This window comes from Crinia signifera, chromosome 2 (genome assembly GCF_055691185.1).
Source record: "Crinia signifera chromosome 2, ASM5569118v1, whole genome shotgun sequence".
Taxonomy (NCBI): Eukaryota; Metazoa; Chordata; class Amphibia; order Anura; family Myobatrachidae; genus Crinia; species Crinia signifera.
Window position 1 is genome coordinate 278,829,737 of NC_139218.1, and position 24,698 is coordinate 278,854,434.

General features: G+C 37.6%; 1 protein-coding gene across 1 annotated transcript in view; it reads right to left on the reverse strand.

The window, feature by feature from the left end:
* Positions 1-2,351: 2,351 nt before the first annotated feature.
* Positions 2,352-24,698, reverse strand: part of ANKRD10 (ankyrin repeat domain 10) — a 44,724-nt gene continuing 22,377 nt past the window's right edge. The window contains exons 4-6 of the mRNA XM_083168682.1: positions 14,376-14,614; positions 12,150-12,245; positions 2,352-5,160 (exon numbers count right to left, since the gene is read on the reverse strand). Of these exons, the coding sequence (XP_083024808.1) occupies positions 4,724-5,160; positions 12,150-12,245; positions 14,376-14,614 (772 nt within the window). The 3' untranslated portion in view covers positions 2,352-4,723. The remainder of the gene's footprint in view (positions 5,161-12,149; positions 12,246-14,375; positions 14,615-24,698) is intronic.

Genomic DNA, 24,698 nt, shown 5'->3' on the forward strand with positions numbered 1-24,698 from the left:
TGTATAGGCCAGCTTTACACACAAAATAGTAAATAAAAAATAAAACTAAGTACATCTCCCATTTACAACTCACTGCACACTTATTTTTTTTTAATATACATATTCCACCAGCCTACTACCCCTTTTACATTGCAAGCGGCAAATCGCATCTCGGATTTGGACACTGGTCCTTCCCTGGAGCGACCCAGCAATATGCCGCATCTCTGAAGTCAGACGGTGGTCGGGGAGGCCTACAGAGGAGATCGGGTTTATTAAAAGTATTAAGGGGGAAATTTCAAACCAAAGACAAAACAGTGCATGTGCTGTTCAAAAGCAACCTATCAGATTCTAGCTTTCAGTTTTCTAGTAAATGATGCATGATAGCTAGAATCTGATTGCTATGGGAAACATCCCCACTGGTCCTATTTAGCAGTTTTGATAAATCTTCCCTAATACATATAAGTGGCAGCATTACACTATTAATGGGGTGTGCAGATGGCTCTTACATTACATTTAGCACTACTGTAGATGTTGCTCCTTATTTGTATGTCAGAGAATAAAATATTTTTGCTATTTAACCTTTGAGTGCCAAAATCTGAGAAATGTTCAAACTATCCACCAAAAAGGCCAGTGTCGCTCACATTTGTTATATAAGTTCAAATAAAAATTCTGTATAAAAAAAAAGATATTTCCTATATAAAATTATGATTTATGTTTGCCTGACAATTTTCACACCTATTTTGGAAAATTCCCTTGGCAGTCAAAGTGTTAAAACACAGTAGTTTGCTCTGAATATGTAAAACTATTTTGTTTGCACTTTATTTTCCATCATTTAATAGGAAATAAGAACCACAAGTGTAGATACAGCTGCTGTATGGGGAAGTTGTAAAGCTCCCTTAATGAAGAAATACGAAAAAAGGGTGTATACAGTGCTTACGTTATACTGAATAAAATGACACACATATAAAAAATTAGTAAACATTTAATAAATTATATTTGACAGATACCAAAGGAAAATAGAGAATTCTCTAAAAAGTAAAAAATGTAGAATATAAAATATTTAAATTGGAATAGAATTCCTGTTAGCACAATGACTCCATTGGCGGTCCAAATTTACTCAGAAGCTGTGTGCATGAAGGCAGTCTTGGTGGTATATGAATACCTGGCTTGTCACTGCAAATAGATCTGAGGCTGTAGGATCCGGTTGGAAGTTAAACTGTTCCGGAATGAAGGTCTGGTTTGCTCTCTCAATGGTGCAAGCTGGAACAGGGTAATGATATCGCTCAATGCGTTTCAACGTGTCAGGAGCTGGAATTCAGCATTTTTTACTTCCAAGACTGCCTTCATGCACATAGCTTCTGAGTAATTTTGGATCCACCACTGGGCAATCTCCGGGACACTACCATACCACCATTATCCAGCTAAGGAGACTTCACCATTTCTTATTCAGTCAGTCTGGAAACTATGCAATCTATTGGTGCCATGGAAATGTTTTCATTCCTCTCAATGGAAACATCATGCTAGCAGGAACTCCATTCCAATGTAATTTTTTTTTTCTTTTTAGAGAATTCTCTATTTTCATTATTAAATATTTACTAATTTTTATATGTGTTAGTGTCATTTTATTCAGTCTAACCCAAGCGCTGTATACACCCTTTTCATATTTTCCATTGTTTATCTTATTTTTGGCTAAATCCACAAATTCAAACATTAATATGTAATCTATTCCTTCATCTTATACCCCTTTCACACCGCACTTGTTAAAACGGTATATTGCAGTTTTTTTCCCATTTCAAAACATTTAAGGCTGCAGTGGGAAAGCGCCAGAGTTGATTTACCGGTTAAAGATAACCGGTATTTCAAAACGTTTAAAAAGCAAAGTCCTACACTTTTCAGAGCCGTTTTTTTATGCAGTGAGAATGGCTCTGAAACGGTATTTAGTAAAAACAACAGATTACAGACCTGCGATAGGCTGTCCCCTGCATTCTGCCTTGAAATGTGTTCAGAGGATTAAACGGGTTGACAGTGAGAATGGCTCTGAAACGGTATTTAGTAAAAACAACAGATTACAGACCTGCGATAGGCTGTCCCCTGCATTCTGCCTTGAAATGTGTTCAGAGGATTAAACGGGTTGACTGATGTGAATGGTACTTAAACGGTATTTAAAACGGTAATCTACTGCAATGTGAGGGCTCAGACCCGTTTTAAATACCGTTTAAAAATACCGGTTTTTGAAACATTTTGGCAGTGTGAAAGCGGTACTAGGTTGATGTTTTCACAAGCACTTCCACGTGATATAATGCACATGTCACTGCAGTATATATAGAAGGGAACATAACCTGAACATAGGAGAAATCATGCAGAACCAATGATTAATGTAGGAACAGCTTTATTTATTTTTAAACAAACATTCGGGCACATGCATTCCCTTTGCAATGTTCAACAGTAAAAAATAAAAACGAATAAAAATAAAGGTAAACAGTCAGTTTTCAAACAAAAATGCTTGTGCCACCAACTCAGTGAGGACGGGCTTATATATTGCTTGGTCAGCTCTGCTAAGCTACATTTATAAGCTCTACATGAAAATGCTACAACAGGAGTTTGATTACAAGCTCAGCCAACTATCAGTCAATGAACTGGTAATTCTGTTAGTCCGGTCTGAACTTACTCCCTGGAATTAAGGTTGTACCCTTGTCCAAAGACAAGTTCAAAGCAAAAATTGTTACATAAGCAAATATCATTATGCAGTAAATCTGGCACCTCCTAACAGTCCTTGCACTGAGTAAGTGGCAATGTCAGCAGTAACAAAGCAACACTTGCAGCAAATATAGATATACCGAGAGAACAAGCAGACACAAAAAGCAATGATTTTAAGCTAAAAACAAAAAACCACAGAAGCCATAACAAATTATGGTTTAGTTGTATTAAGCCTGGTGAAGAGATAGAGCAGAAGGTGATAACAACCCAAGCCAATCAGCTATGTTTGAATTATGACCGTTGGAATTTGATTAGCTGGCGCATTATCGCCTTCCACTTTATTTTTTTTGTCAAGCTTCATACATCTGCCCCTATATTAGGAGACCTTTAAAGACTTGTCCTGTAAGATTTTAAAATTAAACCGTATAAGTTCAGATTGTTATAGGCTGTAATAAAGACAACAGGCTTACATTACATATCCTGTAGCCTCCAATATACCTTAGTCAAAGGCAGTCCAATATTGTCTTGGCTGTGTTAACATAGGACAGCTCAAAGGAAAACAATCCCAATCCTGAACGAGTATTAATGAAACATGAATAGGGAACCTTTGTTCTTAGGTTAAAAAAAAAAAAAAGTTGCTACACAAGTTGTCCACATTCTCACAGAATTCATTAATTTAATCTACAGCAAGTAATGGAGGTTCCCCAACAGTTAACCTCACCTTTAAGCCATGAGCAAGGGTAAAAGCTCAGTTATAGGGCTGTAGATAAACTTAACCCCCCAGTATAATGTCAGTTAGTGAAGACGTTATTTAATAACTTTGGGGGCATAATTAGGTAATGAAAGCTCCACTAGATGCGGACTTGTCCTTTAAACAAAAAATGTACTTTCAATACAATACATCTACTCCTTATGGAATAAGCAGTCTAACCGTATACAATGGACATAGGCACATAGTAATTAATTATTAACATCTTTTTACAAAAATACACTGAAACAAAAAACTTAATCTACCACTTTCCTAAACATTTTGCATAGGAAAAAAAAAATGTATTAATGGTCAAAAAGCTAACTGCTCACTTTTTAAACATTACATAGACAATGGTTAGACCAAGGAGGAGGTACTGTACTACCAATTTCCTGGTGTTTGATACATTACGTTCTGCACCCTCCTCCTAAGTTCATGATATCAAAGCACCAGCGTTGCTCCTCAACATAACTGGGTTTAAATGATTAGCATGAATAGCTAAGTGTGACATAAGGGAAGCAGCCTCATCATTAAATATGAGTATATAGCAAGAATAAAGTAATGCAAATACAGACAGGGATTCTAAAGCTAGTAACCTTTAGGTCAGGTACACAATATCACTGCAGCAAAATGCGGCTAGTAAAAATGCATTTTTAATGTACTCAGAAATGTGTTATCCACATTACTTGCATGTGGATGCAACAGATTTAGTTATTAAAAAACCGTAACAATCAGAATGATACTCAACTCTTAGTAAGTTTTACCAGCAGTAACGGTAGTAAAACGCATGAAGTTACCACTTGGTTAGCTGCCTAGGAATCTAAACATTTTATAAAAGAAACTACAATTTTTATAAAACTGGATCTAGCCTACAACAAAAAAAGCACTTACGGGTTACAAAATGCCTGCCCTTATACCAGTCTACTGTATGTTTTCTCACATTGCAGGGATCCAAATGTCCCTACAGAAGTGCATTGATAAACTTATTGTATCTATATGTGCTACAAAAATCAATGAACATTTTAAACATGTACCAAAAAGTCATTTTCACATTTAAAGCTGCTTTTAACAAAAGTGACAACGTAATGGGGAATTATGAAATGGCGACAATTACCTAAATTATGAAGCTGGGCAGCACTGCCTGGAAATTTTCTTTGGAAGTGTAACCAGCCAAAAATAAAAACCTCCAAAATTCATTTTAACAGAAATGTCTTGCATCTGCGATATGTTCAGTTATAAGATTTAGTACTGAAATGTTTCATTATTGAAAAAGTATTTCTTACAGGCAATTGGGTAACCTCAGAATCCCTGATATTGGTGAAGTGTGCTTATGAATGTACTTTTGTACCTATGCTCAACATTTACTGAATCAGTGTGATCTATTAGACTGCTGAACTCTGGAAAGCTTTCAGCAGAATCACCAAAGCCATGGTAATATCCATACTGCAATGCATCATTGATCCCCTCGCCCCAGGAAGGCCTAGGAGTCACACAACTACCAGGGCTACCATTAACATGCAAAGAGCCACAGGATTGGGAAGTGGCAGCTTCCGTCTTATTCTCGGTGAAAGTTCCATGACCATCAGGGCTCTCTTTGTTCCCATTTGTGACACTGCAGAATCCTTTGGATGACAGAAGGCATTTGGTAGGACTGGTTTCCATTTCGCCAAGAGGGGCAATGTGTTCATTACGGTCTTGTCCATTTGTTAACGTACTGTGCCTGCTACCATTCAGATCTGCATTAAGAAACAAACCTGTCACAACACAAAACCACGTGTGCAAACATAGAAAGCAGCGATTTCATTCAATTTCTTATACAATATCTAATTACAATTTTTGCACACTGGGGGGGAAATTTACTAAAGGAAATTGGTAAAAAAAAATAGGTGTATTTGTATACAGAAATACACTTATTTTTGACATTTACTATCCCGAAAATACGGCAATTCGTATTCATATTTATGTGCTATGAATACGAATAGCCATATTTTCGGTATAGTAAATGTCAAAAATAAGTGTATTTCTGTATACAAATACACCTATTTTTTACAAATTTCCTTTAGTAAATTTCCCCCTGGGAGTCGGACATACATTGCAACTGCTAACTGGGTCAGAAAGTGGCATAAGTAATCAAGGCTGCCTAATTATACTAATGACCTAGAATTTTTTTACTGTGACACAAAATAAAAAATACATCTTTTGGTAGAGACTGATATAAAAGTTAAATTCTTCCTTGCCTGCAATAATACTCCAGTGACTGGATTCCACCCCACCCCCACCCCACAGATCCTACTTAGACTGTTTGAAGCAAGCAAAGCAGTTGTTGATGACCCCATGCGAAGAGATTTGCTATTGTCCCAAATTTGATCTTCACAGAACTGTGGGTCCACCACAAGTGCTTGCTTGGTTTCAAAGGTGTCAAGAAAGAAGAACACTTGTACCCACTAGAGATTTGCACAGATGTCATTTAATTGCTATTAGGCCTAAAGGCTAGATTGCATTGTATCTAGTACAAAAAGCATACATTGTGCTCCTGCAGCGTGTTATTTTGTGCTAGATACTTAATGCATGGGCTGCACAGACTTTGTGTGTTGTGCGATGTGATATGTGCTGGAACGTGCATCGCACCCGAAAAATGCACCGTGTATGGGCACCCCAAGACAAAAGCGGACTAGTAAGCCAACTGTGTAAAAGAACACAAGAGTTTGCCCATAGTAACCCATCTCATGTAGAATACTACATACTGTAGTCATATCCCAGTTTTCACGCTTTACATTTTAACCCTCACCAAATGCCACCCTACAGTAGCTATGATACCAGTTACAGTATTTCTTAGATAATATTCTGGAACGTTTGTAAAATGGGCGAGTTGAACTTTGTAAGCCACGATAAGCATAATAATATGCTCTGGCTTTGTGCTTGCCATTGATCCGCATGTTGAACATTTACAAGGCACAAAATTGCAGTGCCTTAAAGTAAACAAAGTTACTTCAGTTATAATAGTTTCAAGATGGTTTATAGTAGATGAAAAGTATGATAAAGGATTATATTTAGCTCCAGGAAAAGGTACTGCAGCACACAAATCAGACTCAAGTGATGATCATATAGGCATGTATACAGATGGGGATGGGTCAATGAGTCGAGCCAATTTAGGTCAAGATGCATTGGGTTGACCACTGAAGGTCGACAGGCCTTAGCCCTGTTGACCTATTTCAGGTGTCAACCTAAGATCGACAATGTTGTTAAGCCGACACAAGCATTAGGTCAACAATGGGAAGGTCAAGTCAAAATGTCGACAAGTTTCAAGGCTTTTGTCCATAATGTCGACAGACACTACCTGTGTACCGCTGCACTTGCCATGCTTAGGGCACACTATTTTATTCTCCCACCATGCCGTAGTGAATGGTAGGGTGTGAAATACCACCTGTCAGCTCAAAAACCCGTTACAAACTCACGTCGACCCAATGCATGTTGACTTTAGTAGGGACCGTATCCCATACAGATGAATGATACAGATCATTTTACCGAATGTCTAAATCACTCCAAATGTATAGTTTTTATTAGACAAATGTCCATAAAAAAAGCTTTCAACTGAAATACATTATAATTCGACAGGTCCTGTTAAATAAAGCATTTTAATGTGTAGATTAAACACTGCCGTACTTATCACTGCTGGAATAGTGCAGAGTTTTAACAGTGCTATAAAATTTGACATGTGCAGTTCTAAAGCTGCAAAAGTACTGGGGTTCACCAACCTAAACTACTGTAAAGAATTACTTCCAGGGTCACCTCTACAAGATTCATAATGAAAACTTGTGTATTAGAATAAAGTACTCTACTGTAATTACAGATACAATGCACATAATCCGGCAGCCACTGTTGCAGCAATGTGCCGGATTATTGGTGGTACAAACAGCAGCATCCTCGCTGGGGGGTGGGGCGGGTACTATTAGATGTGGTAACCAATGTTCCCTCTAATTTTACGAAGACTGTGTGCGGCAAAAGATTTTGGCTGTGCAACTTTGGAAGGAAATTTAAATTTTTGTGCGTCACTTATATATAACTGGAAAATGACGTTCAGCATTTGTGTTAACTTTACTTCAAAATGATATTAAACATTTAAACATTCAAAACACAGCACACAATGTAGTTAATGGGTGGAACACACATTAATTGAGTCCACAACTGCAAAAAGGGACCACTGCTGCTTTGTGCGCTCGGTTGTAATGCCTGTGCGCACGCTCGTCGAGTTGTGTGCGCGCGCACGTGCGCACAGCTTAGAGGGAACACTGGTGGTAACCCATTTTGGCCACTTTATCGCAGTTATCCAATTGTTGGCATTCGATAATTCAACATCTCTGAGCTGATGATAATTTGGAGACAATCACTATTTTTGTTCAGATCCCCTTAGTGACCAACTAGGCACTTTGAAGTTTTTAATTAGCCAACAAAGAAAGGTCAGTTTTGGTGTGAAAAGTGATGGAAGTGTTTTTAGCCTTACAATTGGGAGTAATCAGTTCTGGCAAGCTTTTTTAGACCCAAAATGTCACTTACACAAATAATCTGTTTCTATCTTTTTTTCCAATGATTTTAAAAGACAATAATGTGTATTAAAGCCATTTAACACATTTAAAGTCCCCAAATTCTTTTTTCTGCCCTCTACTATACTTCTATATTGTTATACTATGTTACTTTGCCATTTTTGGGGGGTACAGTCTGATTTCCCTATTTTCACTGGTTAAAATATTGAAGACTCCTTTTCACAATATCCTAAAAGGGCAGGTAACAAATATGATCAGCGTAAACCAGTGGCGATCGTGCAATAACTTACCCGTAATTGTGATACCACAGCTAAAAGAATAACCACTAAGAAAAAAAAATGTATTGAGGACACACCATCTGTACTGAATACAGGTTGAGGATCCCAAATCCAAAGATCCATTATCCAAATTATTCAGAAAACCATAGTCTCCAAAATGTACTTTTACTTTTTATTTTTTGCTAAAAACCTACTGGGGACATCTGTAACTGGCACTACTAGGGAAATAACATGTAACTGGCACTAAATATGTGCAAGGACATGATTGCTTGGCATTCAGATTCAGTGCCTGAGATTGTACACAAACTTGTTTCATGTTTTAAAACATTGTTTCATGCACAAATAAAATATATTTGTGTGTATTGCATGTGTATGATGTGCTTGTACAACATAAATGTAAGATACCTCAAGATATCTCATTCAAATATAAAAATATTCCAAAATACAGAATTATCCAAAATTCTAGGGAATATTTAACCTGTACAGACAATAATTTTTCTCTATTTTTAGTTCATGTTTATTACAATTGTTGCTGTATTATTTTCTATTCAGTTACAGGCCTGATTCAGTGTTAATCGCAAATGCAAATCTTTCTCAAAATGAGCAAAATGATGTTACATTTGCACCACCTGCAGTGCACATGTGCAGAGAGTGAAGGTGTGTACACACGTATCGATTTACTTTCAATTCGATTTGCTTTAGATTTTGACGATTCCACCCCCTTTCGATTTGGCCTTAGCTTTCACATTCGTTCTGCACTTTTGCATTCAATATCAAATTCGATTTACCTACGAGGCACAGGGTACACATTTGATTTACTGGATTGAATTCGATATTTCCTTGCCTGCAGTGTCTTTCTTTTCGATATAGAGGAAATGGGAGCGCGCATCGAATTGAATGCAGATCGAAAGCATCTTAAAAGACCATTCGATTTGATTTTGCTTCTATAAGCAAAATCGAATCAAAAACCTGTCAAAATCAAAAACGTGTGCACACCCCTAAATATTTGGGTAAGTTACTTTGTTTCAGGGTAAATACTGGCAGCTTTTTTTTTTGTTTTTTTACACTGCAACTTAGATTTTAGTTTGAACACACCCCATCCAAATCTCGAGCCCTGTGCTGAGCGAGGTGCTTTATCACAGATGGCACACATGCGATGCACCAGCGGTGTGTGCTGACCAGTATTCTCTGGTGAGAACACTGGCATTTTCATTAGACTTTGACTGCATGTAGTCAGAATCTAGACAGGCAATGGCGACACGTTGGCCTGCACACAGGGAGCAATCCGTGCTTAATTTCTAAGTGATCTAGTCAGATCACTTAGAAAATAGGCCGAAATGGCTACGTGTGTATGGACCTTAACTCTCTCTCTGCACAGGTTACAGTTGCCCCAGCTGCAGTGCTCATGGTTTTACCCATTTGAGGAAGATTTGGCTTTTGCAATCAACTCTGAAGCAGGCCATATATACCAAGCATCATTTGCATACAAAGGGGAGTATTCAATCTTAGGACAAATTTTTGCCAGGTGAAAAATCTGCAATTTTTGGGGAAAATTCAACTTGCCTATTTAATCCTGTGCCGATTTTTCACATGGGTGAAAAATCTAGCATCGGCGAGAGCCCCAACATCTGGTGAAACTGCCAGTGCTTTAGGCGATTTCATATCAGTTTTCGCCCCCAAATTTTTTTTTTTAAACAATGAAATAGCATGGCGAAAATGTACTCAAAAATGGGCGAATACAGATAGGCAACCTTTGCCGTTTTTTTCACCTGGTGAAAAACTCAGCCAAGATTGAATACGGCCCAAAGCGTACACTAACTCTTCTTACAAACCACAGTACACATATCATTGTAAGGTAAGATAAAGTAAAACATACAATAAAGATGGCATTTGTCCATAGAAAGGGAAAATCTATCCGAGTATTGTGTAGCTATAATGACAGGCTGAAGATAAATGTAACTGACATAACATTAATAAAGGCTTTGGGGCCAATGCAAAGATGAATGCAAATCTGTTTTACAGCCATATCTTGTGAATTCAATTCAGCACCAAAATGTTCAGGCCTAAAAGTAGAATTTTTTTTGTTTTGTTTTTATTATAAAAAGATAATGAAGTTCTTGAGTGATATGCACTAGTACTTCCATCCCTTGTGGTGTAGCTCGTGGAACAGTGTTTATACATTGTTTATTTGTCACCGTTCATCACATAAGGTTTTATTCAGTAAACATGCACATATAATTTATTTGCAATGCGGTCGCCATAATAGATGGACATAAATTATTTTGCTAAAACAATCAATTGAGGTTCGTTTACAGTCAACATTACAATATGTCATGATGTAAGGACTGTATTCTCAGCGCGCACACACACACAAAATAAAATATTACAACCCATTACAATGGATGTACCAAACATGTCCCAACTGTGACTCTATAGTGTTTCCCCTGCTTGCAATACCGATGCACGGCCCCGTTAGGTCGGTGTCGCGTGGATAAATGAACTTTGCAGGCAAGGCAATCTTGAGTATGTCACTTGTCAATGTAGCAGTGTCAAAATCACAAGTGAACATAGTCAAGATTGTATGGTTCTAGGCTTTTGGAGAATTCAAAGCAAATCGCATAGTCAAAAATATGTACACCGCTTTAGTGATCCATGAATGTCCCAGGGTTAGCGATGTATTGGGCCTCTGCCACTCCAAAAGGCTAGAAATGTTTTTTACAGCTGTTAATATCCTGCTGACATCCAGAGAGTAGCAATGGGAGTTATATAAAAAAAATAAAGGGCTTATAGTGGAGTGATCCAAATTGCACTATACTGATGCAATTTTATGTTACAAGACCAGGGCAAAGGACAGTGACCTGAGAGATAATAGAACCCCTAATAAAAGGGAGTTTTCCATGTTTTTTTCCACCCCCTGTCTAGATATCCCAGCTGTCATGACTACACCATTTGTAACTGTGGGGGCCATGTTTGACTGCAACACCTAATTGGATGAATGCCGCAACCAGTTACTGCAAATAAAATCTTGGCACAGTTGTAAGTTCTTTCAGAATTTATTACTGAAAAGGGAATCATGCTGTTCGATAGATACCTAGAGGTAAATGGGCACTAACTTTGTTTCTTTGAAGACAAAAATCATAAGATAAAAATAACCAAAAGTATAAAAATACAAAAAGAAAATACAAATGCTATCATACATGACTGTATCAAATGTCACTAGTTTGATACAACACTCCCTTAGACTGCTTTAATCTCTGGGAATTAAAGTGTTATTCCTAAAAGATTTTCTGTATCTTGGGTCCCCCTTTAGGGGTTATGCTTTTGAAAAGTCACACTTATTGACAGCACCAAAACATCCGTACATATTACAAGCTGTACAGGTTTCATACAAGCCAAAACAAGTGCTTCCAGTTACGTTTTAGCCAGATTTTAAATTTAATGACTTTCATGCCAGTATAAGTGTCCAGTGAATGTCATCAAAATTACAGTTTATTAAAATGAATATCCACTTGGTCAAAAAAGGGGGTAAAAATCATTAGGCTCAATAATTGAGGCCCATTAAGCTAATGGCAGGATGGACACTGGTAAGCAGATCTTCATCATACTTTGTAAAAACAGTGCTGTATGGGAATACTCCTATTTTAACAAGAAATACACCCAATAGTCTTTAGTGTGCTAATATATTTTAAATGCTAGGATACAAATGGATTAAGGTTGATATGGTCAACATCAGTTAAGACTTGAGACCATTTTAAAAATAAGCATATTGACTGATGCAGCGGAAGGGTGTTTGTACTGTAGACACTGGGCAAAAACTAGCATCTGTTGGTCTGACAGATGTGCTCTCCTGAGGATTCAGATCTTCATTGGTGTTGGAGCATCTGTCAGAAAAGTGCCCATTCCCACCTGATATCTCTGAGTGAGTTTCTACATGCATGTTCTCTTCATCATCTTCCATCCCTCCTGCCATGTACTTGGGTGGACTTGTGACAAAGCTGCTCACTGTAAAAGAGAAAATGAAAATCTATAGACTAAACATCAGTATGAACATGAACAGGGCAAGGGTCAATGACTACATTTATATAGATTCCTCATCACAGTTGTTATAATTTCAATACATTTATACATCTGTTTTTTTTTTTAAATTAACTTTATAAATAGATCTAAAAAAGGTAAACTGTAAGAATACAAGTCAGGTGGTCCCTGAACCAACACACATTGAAAGCAGATAAATGCATGTCAAGGAGTGCAGTCAGGATGGGAGCAACAAATATGCTCAAACTTTTACAAATCCATAAGGCATGGGGATATATACTTGTGTTCACAACACGATTTTTGGGTATAAATAATGCGGATTCAATAGTTCTAGTGAAATACTGGTTCCAACCAGAGAATAAATGCTAACCAGAAGTCAACTATAACCAGAGAAAGAAGTGGGTCTGAAAAATAGCGCTCAGTGATTGCTATGTTCATAAAAGGTGATTAGCCTTAAATACAAATGGATTGATACAAAACCATATACTCCGTATTCACACTAGAGTTGGTCTCAGATACAAAACCATATACTCCGTATTCACACTAGAGTTGGTCTCAGTATTGCAGTAGAATCCAGCACGATCTCCCCTAATATGCATACAAGGGAGACATAATAGGACAAGACATAGTGCAAACCAGTATGGTATAAAAGGTTTTTAATCTAAAAGATGCACTTACAAAATGTAGACGGTTAAAAGAGCATTATACAATGGTTCCCAGGCAATACAGCATGCAGGTTGGTGTGATGAGTCCTCTTCTGTTCTGGGTCCCTTGGTCCGGTACATACGCTTCTGAGGAAGGAACTGGCGTTCCGAAAACGCGTTAAGCGTGGTACAGAGAAATAAGGACATTGGTGACCGGACTTCAGCAGCTAAGGAGAACCCTGGACTGAGCCCCCCTTGGTACCGGACCAAGGGACCCAGAACAGAAGAGGACTCATCACACCAACCTGCATGCTGTATTGCCTGGGAACCATTGTATTATGCTCTTTTAACCGTCTACACTTTGTAAGTGCATCTTTTAGATTAAAAAGCTTTTATACCATACTGGTTTGCACTATGTCTTGTCCTATTATGTCTCCCCTGTATGCATATTAGGGGAGATCGTGCTGGATTCTACTGCAATACTGAGACCAACTCTAGTGTGAATACGGAGTATATGGTTTTGTATCTGAGACCAACTCTAGTGTGAATACGGAGTATATGGTTTTGTATCAATCCATTCCCACAAAATCACCTAACATTCCCCAAACTTCAAGTTTCCGGAGTCTGTCTGCAACAAACACCATAATTTCTATAGGAATGTGATACAGAGCTGCAAAGGAGGATTCAACTTCTCACTTTGTGAACAGCGGCTGCAGGTCACACATGCAAAGCAGGCAACGGGGGGTTAGCAACATTACTAATCACGGGTACAGTTGCATTTCAAAGCACCAGCTCCCACACCAGATGAAATATGAATTGATCTAGTCATATGTATCCCCCCGCTGCACACAATAATAAATAGGTCAAAAAGTGAGAAGTCTTACCATTGTTGACAATAAAAAATAAATAAATAAAATTAGTGTCTACTAACTTTGCCCAACAAAGTAAATTATTCCTTGATGTATTTTCAGGTAATGAAGAGGATTAGATTATACAAAAGAGGAAGTGAATAACAAAACCTCGATCCAAAAGTGGAACTTAAAAACCTAAACAATAAATGGTTGTTTGACTAAAAAGTCATTTTTGGAAAATACATGGATGTTTAGGCGGAATAATTACACTTGAGAAGAGAAATCACAATTTTGAGATTGAACAAATGTAAAATATGTATTTTATGAAATTTAAATAAACTTTGCCTGTATTATAATCACGTTTTTACAACCCAGGTTGATAAACGAGCAGACTAGCAGAATCATCATGTCTAGCAGCTGTTAATGGAAATTTGCATATCAGAATTTTTAAATACTCTAATGATTAATACCTCTAAAGTGTAAAATAATCTCCAGACTGTGCTCCTTGGTATAACATTTCTATGGATTCCCTACAGTGAATAATGCAGGTCTCATTTTTGGAACTGTAGGTGGTCTCATTGAACAGCAAAGACATATCTCACCTTCAGTTCTAAGCTTCTTGACACTAGAGGCCTCCAAATCATGAAAGGACCGCTTGCGGTTGTTTATTCCTCCATTAAAATGATTAGAGGAGTTGTTCAGGTGAACTCCATTTAAGGAGCTGCTGCAATAGAATCCGTTCAGCTGACTGTTCTGGAGGTTTAGGAGGAATTGAGCACACTCTCGAAAACCCTGGGAGTGTGCAAGGTCAGCCGCTGTCAAGCCACTGGCATTCCTAAAGCTGTGTAACAAAGAATTGAATTAGATGCTGCATGTTTCATAGGGCAAGCCCTCAATGGCTAACTATCTGAAGGCAAACTAGTAGAATCTTGCAGTAATGCTCATAAAATGTCCTTTGCTTTTGGATAGGTCTTGTTTTACTGACACTGAGGCCTTTCTAGCAGAAACAAATATTCAACTATTACTAAGAAAGCTGTAATCACCAAAGACAAGTCTAACTCTTTTAAAAGAAAATATATAGAATATGATCGAGTTCTTACTTAAAATATCAAATTCCCTTAATTCTTAATAATTGTGTTATAAAAAAAAAAAAATCAAAGTTGCCCGAAGTTTGTAAATTTACCATAAACTCCAGAGCACAATATAAGAGGGTTACTTCTAAGGCTACACTTAAAATTACAGTAGATCATAACATAAAAAAAATGATATCGGTTTTATCCCTTCAATATTGTCTGTGGCATTTTTCATGTCTCAATTTTAAAATGGATTTTTGATCTCAAAAGATGGGTTCTCAGTTACAATTTGTTAAACAAAAACCTGCAAATCCCACTGGCCGGTAATGGACATCATTAGAAGTAGTCTGGTTTAGCTTCAAATAAAAATCGCAAAAGCTTTGCAGTCCTAGCCCAGCCTATTGATGTAGGAAACATCAGTAACGGCTTAAGATGGGAAGTTGTTCGACTGGAGGAGGCAAAATACTTTGGATGAGGAATAATTAAACAAGCATATGGAAATAGGCTTAGGCGATACTAGAGAAAGAAATATGAGATACATAAAGCTTATATATGCTATGCATATGTAGTAAAGCTGTAAAAACTGCTGTATTATATTAGGAAACAGAAGTAGGAAGCATTGTTCCCTATATAATACCTAAAGATGGATCTGTATTTTTTTAGTTATATATTCCATGGTAGCCATCATGAAAGACTTAAAACCTTTATCAACTGAGAACAGGTTCCCCCCTTTCCTCCACAAATGTTTATCGTGTGACTACGGCTTCTCTCTGCAGCTTCTGAGAAACTGTCCAAGTTGTTCAACGATAAACGGAGAACTGAGATGGGAATAATCTGGCTAGGACACTATTTCAAGGAAATTCATTTAACCATAATAATGCTACTATTTCCTTGTCCAACTCCGTAGCAGTCATCATGAATTTGGTGGACCCAAAGAAGAGGCAGACTTACTATAACCATACAAATAGTTGAAACAAAAATAGGTTTTATTTAAATACTGTTAAACTATTCCAAATGTATTAAGGGAACCACTATTCTGCCTGCCATAAATCATCTAAATGAATGCACAGGTCATCAGAGACTTTGGATAGTATGTCTGAAGCAATAAACCCATATTCATACAATGGCATTCTTGATATCTTGCAAGAAAATATTTGATTTGAGCATATCCTTGAATGGTCCCAACAGTACAAAAGATTAATCCATTTTCATGAATAATTTTGTTCTACATAGGTCCACAGAACCTCGTCTGACAAGATAAGGGATATGCAATATTTTTTCCTTCTAAAATGGATTGATCAGAGCAAAGAGGAGGGGGATACAATTCCGAGTGATCTTAAAAAAAAAAAAAAAAGTTGCGTGCAGCACCAATTAATCCATATTTCTGTTCCAAAAAAAAAAAGTTTTTTTAAGCCATAGAGAAGTTCTCCCATTGGACAGGCAGATGTTATTGCTACAAGAAACAACACCTTAAGGGTCATTTAGAGAAGCTGCTTGCAAAGTGAGCACTCATGAGACCCTCTTCCACTAGATTAAGATCTCATGGCAGCACATAAGGATTGATGCAAAGCTCAATTCTTTCTGCTTGAAAAGAAACAAAAAAATACACCTCAAATCCTATATACTATAATTTTATAGATAAAAAAAAAATAGTATATTTTATTGAGCAGATCATTTTGAAATTAAAAATTATCCAGGTGTTTATTATTGAATCATTACTATGCAATCCTATGACATTATATATATATATATATATATATATATATATATATATATATATATATATATATATATATATATATATATATATATATATATATATATATATATGTACACCCCCAATAAACTTCTTGTAAAGGTTGATGGCAAATGATCTAGTTACTTGGGCATACAGAGGTGTCCATTAAGACCTTGACTTGCAATGCAGCGCAGCATGCAAATTACTGTGCATGTGCCCAATACACTATAACAAACTGAGGCACAGTTTGCACCATGCACTCTCGTTTTCTGTCCCAACATGAGAAAACATTGCATTTCTATTGCTGAATCTGTAGAGATCAAACAGAGAACTTTGTGTCAAAAGAGTTAGGAAAAACACCAGGAAAAGGAAGAAAGCTAGTGTGGTTTGCTAAAGAAGTAGCAAGTATTGTGAAAGATAAAAAGTTGGCCTTTAAGAACAAAGAGGTGTATCTTGTTAGACGGAAGGAGGCTAAGAAGGTAATCCAATGTGCAAAAGCACAGGCTGAGGAGAAAATGGCCAAGTCAGAGGGGAACACTTTTTTTTTTAGGTATAGAAGTGAAAGGAGAAAAACAAAAAGTGGAGTAATAAGACTCAAGACAGAGAATGCAAGTCTTCTTGAGGGGGACAATGTAATAGCAGATCATATTAACAATTATTTCTGCTCAGTATTCACTGCTGAAAGAGGGGAAGGGGGCCACAGTTAAGTCGTAAGTATAGTCAGAAAAATAAGGGAGAAACAAGTACATTTACAGAGGAGAAAGTCCTAACAGAATGCTCAAAATTGAAAGTGGATAAATCAATGGGGCCAGATGGGATACATCTAAGGATACTAAAAGAGCTCAAAGGGGAGCTGGTAAAACCAATAACAGAATTATTCAACCAGTCACTAGCTACTGGAGTAATCCCAGAGGACTGTAAAACAGCGAAGGTAGTCCCACCGCACAAAATTGGATGCAAGGAAGAGGTAAGCAACTATTTATCAGTGAGCCTTAACATCAGTAGTAGGGAAATTGATTGAAACACTCTTTAAAACAAAGTTGTAGAATATCTCAAAACCAGCAACTCCGAAACAGCATGGATTTACTGGGGGAAGAGCATGTCAAACAAATCTTGACTTTTTTGACTGGGTGACCAAAGTAATAGATCAAGGTGGGGCTGTAGATGTAGCTTATCCAGACTTTAATAAGGCTTTTGACACTGTCCCACATCGCAGACTGGTAAATAAACTTGAAAGCTTGGGATTGGATTCTAAGATGGTTGAATGGATAAGATCTTGGATGCAGGACAGAAAACAGAGTTGCAGTAAACGGGTGTGGTATAGGGGTCTGACAGTCATGATCCAGACAGTTATTATCCCAATGTAGGGATCCCAACTGGCCGAACCCAGACAGCAAGGCGAGCGCAACAAAGCCCTTTGCGGGCACGGTGGGATATGCGAGCCACCTATTCTATTCTCCCTCTATGGAGGGAAAATAGCCGACGGCCGTCGGGAACATGCCTGTGTGTTTTGACAGTCGGGATCCCGCCCAGCACCCGCAGTAAACGGAGTTCAGTCAAAGGAGGCAAAGGTTACAAGTGGAGTACCCGAGGGATCTGTACTTGGACCAGTGCTTTTTAATATCTTTATTGGTGATATTGCAAATGGAATTGATGGTAAAATGTGCCTTTTTGCCAAGGACACAAAATGTATGCAACAGGGTAGACCCACCATGAGGAGTAAAAAAAATGATTGATGATCTAGGTAGATTAGAGGAATGGTCAAGAGCATGGTAACAACAGTTTAATGCCAAAAAATGCAAAGTCATGCACTTGGGTCATATAGTATAAATGGCACTATAATGGAAACTACTGAGAAAGAGAGGGATATAGGTGTCACTATTTCAGGTGGCTTAAAGGCAGGTAGGCAATGTAACAAAGCAATGAAGAAGGCAAGTCAGATGCTTGGCTGCACAGAGGGATCAGCAGTAGAAATAAAGAAGTAATAATGCAACTGTATAGGTCCATTGGTACAACTTAATCTTGAGTACTGTGTTCAGTTCGGGAGGCCATATCTCCAGAAGGATATAAATACATAAGAGACTATACAAAGAAGGGCAACTTAAATGGTGCATGGCCTACATCACAAAATGTACCAGGAAAGAATAAAAAATCTTAATATGTATAGTTCAGCGCAAAGAAGATAAAGGGGGGACATGATAGAAACTTTCAAATTTATCAAGGGTCTTCACAAGGTACAGGTGGGAGACATTCTTCACAGGAAGAGGAGCAACAGAATATGAGGACATGCACTGAACTTAGAGGGAAGAAGATTCAGGGGAAATTTGAGGAAGAATTACTTCACAGAAAGAGTAGTGGATAAGTGGAATAGCCTCCATCAGAGGTGGTAGAGGCAAATACAGTATAGCAATTTAAACATGCTTGGGATAGGCATATTGATATCCTTACAAAAAATATAAGGATGAAATATGTTTTGAGGGAACAAGTTTAAAAAGGGGCAGACAAGATGGGCCAAGTGGTTCTCATCTGCCATCAAATTCTATGTTTCTAGGGGTCCGTTTATATATTTGCTTGCCCTGTGGCATGCTGCACCACGATTGCCTTAAAAAAGGGGCACTGGTGGAGTGGGTATGGGCGTGGAAATTTGTATGCTGTGTGGCGCTGCAAGATCATAAGAGGACATATCTGTATGAACAGTTTATTTGCTCACCTTAGAATTGTTACACTGTCTTTTGATGTGACTGCTGAAAATCTGGCTTGGTCCTTCCCCTCTTTAGGCTGCAACTACATGTTACCACTGCAACAGCATCCAACTATGAAATCGCACACGTCATGTCACAGTCCCACAGCTTTACTATTACAAATAGTTTTTGAATATTTGTGGTGTCCCAATCAAATGTGCAGAATAAATGTGTGTCTATAAACATATAGTTACACTTTAAAAAGCTTTGCAATTAAAAACAACCATTCATTATGATTATTAAAGTAAACTTACACTAATTTGCAAATAGCCCTGAAGAGGTTAACAGAATTGACAAAAGACCACATCTGTTCTAGAAGTGTCCCCTAATACACTGCAAACCACCTTGATGTGCACAAAATACTATGGTTTCTCTCTTGACCTTCTGTAGAGCCCCCATGAAATAACCAAGCATATCGTTTTTCCTTTTGTTGTGGTAGACGGGAATAAAGCAGTTAAGAATGTCGCCGTGAAATCTATTTGTAGGAGTCCAACCTTTTGCACAAAAGGAGTTTAAAACACATTTCAGTAAAGCTTAGTCTCAAGGATTGGACTTGATAACAGCTTATACTGTATTATATCATGAAGTCTTTTCTTGGAAGTGTAATGCAGGAAAAAAATTACTCAACTTTATTTTTAAGTTGGCGTTTTTGCTACTTGTTAGACCTTCCGGTTTATAAACATATATTGTATGTTTATTCAAAAATATCTTCAGCGGTTTAGGTCTTGAGGTTGCTCAATAGCCATCTATAATGCCCTCTTTTCCAGAACATATGCACCTTCAATTTCTTGTTTCCTATAGTCATACGCTTTGTAAAATATCTGAAAACAGAAGGAACAAGCACAATCCCTTGTTTTAATAGACACATTCCGTGATCTTTTAGCATTCCGTGATCTTTTAGCCTTCGTTATTGCCAACATCACATGGGCTTATTTGTGAAAGCTCAATGACTTAATTTTAGAGAAGTTGCAAGGAAATATTAGGACTTCAGTTGAAGAGTTGTCATATGCCACCCTGGCAAAAGAATTCACCTTTAAGGTGCGCAAACACTTTTTTAAACTAGATCGCTAATGTTGGCCCTTCTGAGCGACATCACTTAAAATATCTCCCATTGTTTATGCTTTGAACGACCAACTCTGCGCTCTCCCGTGGGTTGTTTAATATATCGACAGCATGTTCAGCAGGGGGATCCTGTGATGTCACAGAACAATATTGTTAACTATATAATCGAGCATTTAGTGCTAGGTCGTGTGCCATGGTGGCCACAAACTGCCCAGTGTGTACGCATCTTTAATGAAAGAAAACAAATAATTTCCTGAGAAGGAACATTAATAATCAAAATCCCCAAAATTTTACGATATTTTGTAGTCTGACAAAACGTAGTTAATTAGGTACCCTTATAAATGGTTAGCAGTTGAGAGGGCACTAGATTGTATTTTGTGGTACTCGTGATTCACCCATGTTCATCTCCCCGGGCTGTTCAGTATCTCATAAAATGTTACAAGGATGCCATACAGACGAGGCTATAATATCAGTTTCCCAAGAGAAGAAATGCGACCTAAAAACACCTTTTAGACCTATTGAAGGAAATCACCAATTCCACATAGAATTCAGAAGTCACCTTTTCTAAAATAGGAAAAGCTTTGACTAAAACTGTGCACCTGTTTCACAGCAAAATGAGAAATTACTTATTTCAGGAGTCTGTAAGTGGTTATTTTAACAACTACAACTCTACTAGAAACTATTGATTTCACTATGAAAATCCCCTGGGTACAATGGAATGATACCTTGTTTTATTAGTGGAGAGCACAACCCGATCGATCTTGAAGATAAGCCTCCATGTGTCTGCATACTTGATGAGATTTATCTCTATTGACTTGAGTCATCGACTTCAGTTTTTTCCATAGCAGAAATCTTCAACAAATGGAAGTGTAGATAAACTATTCCTTGATATTGGTCAAGTCACAAAATCAACACATCCATAAAAGGTTTTCCTGAAGACTATGGGGGAAATTTACTAAGACGTGTATTCTACTTCACATGTGATGTTGCCATGGGCAACCAATCCGAATCTACTTATTTATTTAGCACCCTCTAGAACAGGCTTTCCCAACCACAGTCCTCAAGGCACACCAAAAGTGCAGGCTTTAGTGATATCCAGGCTTCAGCACAGATGGTTTAATCAGAATCACTCAGATACTAATTAAGTCACCTGTGCCAAGCCTGGATATCACTAAAACCTGCACTGTTGGTGTGCCTTGAGGACCGTGGTTGGGAATGCCTGCTCTAGAAGATAGTAGACAGGATCTAATTGGTTGCCCATAGCAACATCACATGTGACGTAAAATACACATCTTAGTAAATTTCCCCCTATGGCTATAGACCACCGTTTAAATCCCTTTCTGCATTAAGTACATGCTTTTTATTATATATTGCCTCCATCTCTTCTCATGGTCAATTGCCTTGGAGATTGTGGTCATAGCTACATTGTCAAGAATTGGTGCAGAGAAGAAGAATCGTCAGACCGTACAGCATGACTACAAAACAGGACTATAAAAACATTCAGGGATACATCTGGTACTCAAAGGTTAAATTTGATGGACTGAAATCTTTTTTCAACCTAAACTACTATGTAACTATGTAAAACAAACTCAGATCCCATTTGCTGTTAGCCAGATGGATGATCACAGAACAAGATCAGAAGACAGAGCTGGAGTGGTTTTCAAATGAAGCCAAAGTAAACAAGACATTTCTTGTCAAATGAAGACAAGGAACAAAAGGTTTGTCAGTCAGTTAAATAATCACAAACAAGTGGACAAGGGGTCAAGGACATAACCAAGCAATTGCTTTTTAGGCATCTATACCCATAGATACTAGAGGACTGGTTGCAGTCTGGATGTGGGTAGGAAGTATGCTCCATGCACACCAATTACATTTTTTTTTTTACTAAAAACAAGAGCTTTAAACACAAGCTCCTGCCTTACCTCACCTGATATAATCACTATACCACATTATCTGGAACAAGTCCTACTGAGTCAGTGTGCAGTACAGATGGTGTAAAGGTTAGCATTGCTGCTTCATAGCACTGAGGTTATGGGCTCGATTCCTTCCATGGCCCAAACAGCAGAAGTTGTATATTCGCCTGGTAGTTGCGTGAATTTCTGGCCGGTACTTTGGTTTTCTTCCACAGTCCAATAATATACTAGTAGATCAATTGGCATATGTTTGTACATGGGCAGACTAGGGGGGGGGGGGGGGCAAAGTGGTTCTTATCTGCCTTCAAATACTAGGGTTCTTGTGACCGCAGAATCATGACAAAATTAAGTTTCATGCCAATTTTCAATCCATAGCATGGATTTGGTAAACATCTTCTAATGGAATGGTTGTCTTTGTAGACAGCTCGGCTACAACCACATTTCAGGAATTTAGCATTAATTGTAAACTTCTTTATCTTGAAAGGAAACAGACCACTCTTAAGATTAAACTGATGTCTACTCATCAGCTACCATGTCAATGAGATCTTTAATAACCTGGTATCTCATTAAACACTCTTGCTTTTCTTTGATGAACCATGAAGAATTAATCTTGGACAAAAGCCGAGGTTGTAGAACCATCGGTCACCATAGTGTTGTGTTTTAAAAGAACATTAACATCCTAAGGCTTAAAGGACTGTGGGTCTTCCCAGATTCCTCTTGACTGCTTGATGACCAATAATGTTCAATATGAATTTCCTGAAATGAGGGTGTGTACATCTTTCAGGCCAATAATTAATGATCCGGTAGTTTTTCTTATGCATGTTAAATTTTTCTACGAGAAACTAATCCTGGGGATAATTTAATAAAACATGTACGACATATTCATCAGATCAAGGTTTATTGAATAATGCACAAATAAGAGATTTGTTAGTTTTCTTCCCCCTAGCAGAATCTTCTGGAGTATTAGGAAAATACCGTTACTAACTAAACTTATACTGACATTTTTTATTTTATTTGCTGAGTGCCCTACTGAGGTGTTAACAATTCACAATGGCTGTTACAGTACTGGAAAAGAAAATACATTTTTATTCTTTGGCAACACCCATTTCCATAACTTACTGGATACAAAGTATAGACTCAACATAGTGTAGTGGATACAATAGTGAGTGGAGTTTATTGATTTTTTTTCTTATACATTTTAGCTCCACTTTAGAAATATTTATTTTTTAAATCGTAAGGAGCATTTTGGTAGATGTACAAGCAGGGCACATATGCAATCTATCAACTCGAAATAAAAATATGGAACTAAAAATCATCTAATAGAAATGACTGAACAGCCATCAATAGCACTCCTCAAAAGGGACTTTTTTGATATGGTTAATGCAACAAATTTATTTCATATCATTATAAAAAGTGGAAAATATGATCATTAAATTGATAAAGGTTTATTATTCAATATTCTATTTTAGATTCTACATGCAAACATGATTTGTTAAACAGAAAATTCCAGTTTTCGTTTGCTATGTAGTGCTCACGGCATGTTGTAGGCAAAATAATGGTAAACACCAAGCACGCTGAAAGTAAAATCTTCCATGTAGGTATAACTTGTACATTAATAAGGCGAACTTTCCACAATGGGCATGGTCATGAGTAAAAATACAGCATTATTTGCTTATACTTCGAAATAAAACATCTACAGAGTAACCATAAGTGGAAGCAAATGTTCCAGCGTCATGTTATCTGTTCATTATTGCTAAGGGTAAGGTGAAATAGGCAAGCATTTGCAGAGCGTTTAACTGTGGTGGAAAAAAAAACAGGCAATGAGAATGTCGCAGAACAGGATATTGCAGTTCTATTCCTGTACATCAACTGGAAATTGCACCACAAATGTGTGCACAGACAATGGACAATTGAGCAGTGGTAGATGGTATTGTCAGAGGAAACATCCTTCATCATATTCTTGACAGACAAGTTCAAGTGATCTGCTAACCAAAAGAATTGTGGAAAGCACAAGTACTTCTTTTAAACAGTGAGGGGTGCAGCCACATCTGTGGGTGCATATTCTGGTATGGTTTATGCAAGTTACTCCCTTAACCATCAGTGATAAGTGCTCCTGAATGATGATCATCTTTACTCCCTTAACCATCAGTGATAAGTGCTCCTGAATGATGATCATCTTCACCTCATGTTGAAGCATTTCCAACCTGACTTCCAGAATGATAATGCTCCTATCCAAATATTATTTCTTCTTGCTCATTAGTTGGAGTAGCATCCCACTTGTGTTATGACAGTCTCTTATTTACCGGTCATGATCTTTGAGAAAACCACTGAGGCACAGAGGCAGGGAAAGGAGTCAGTTGATCATCATCATCATCATCATCTTTGGCTCATGGTTACT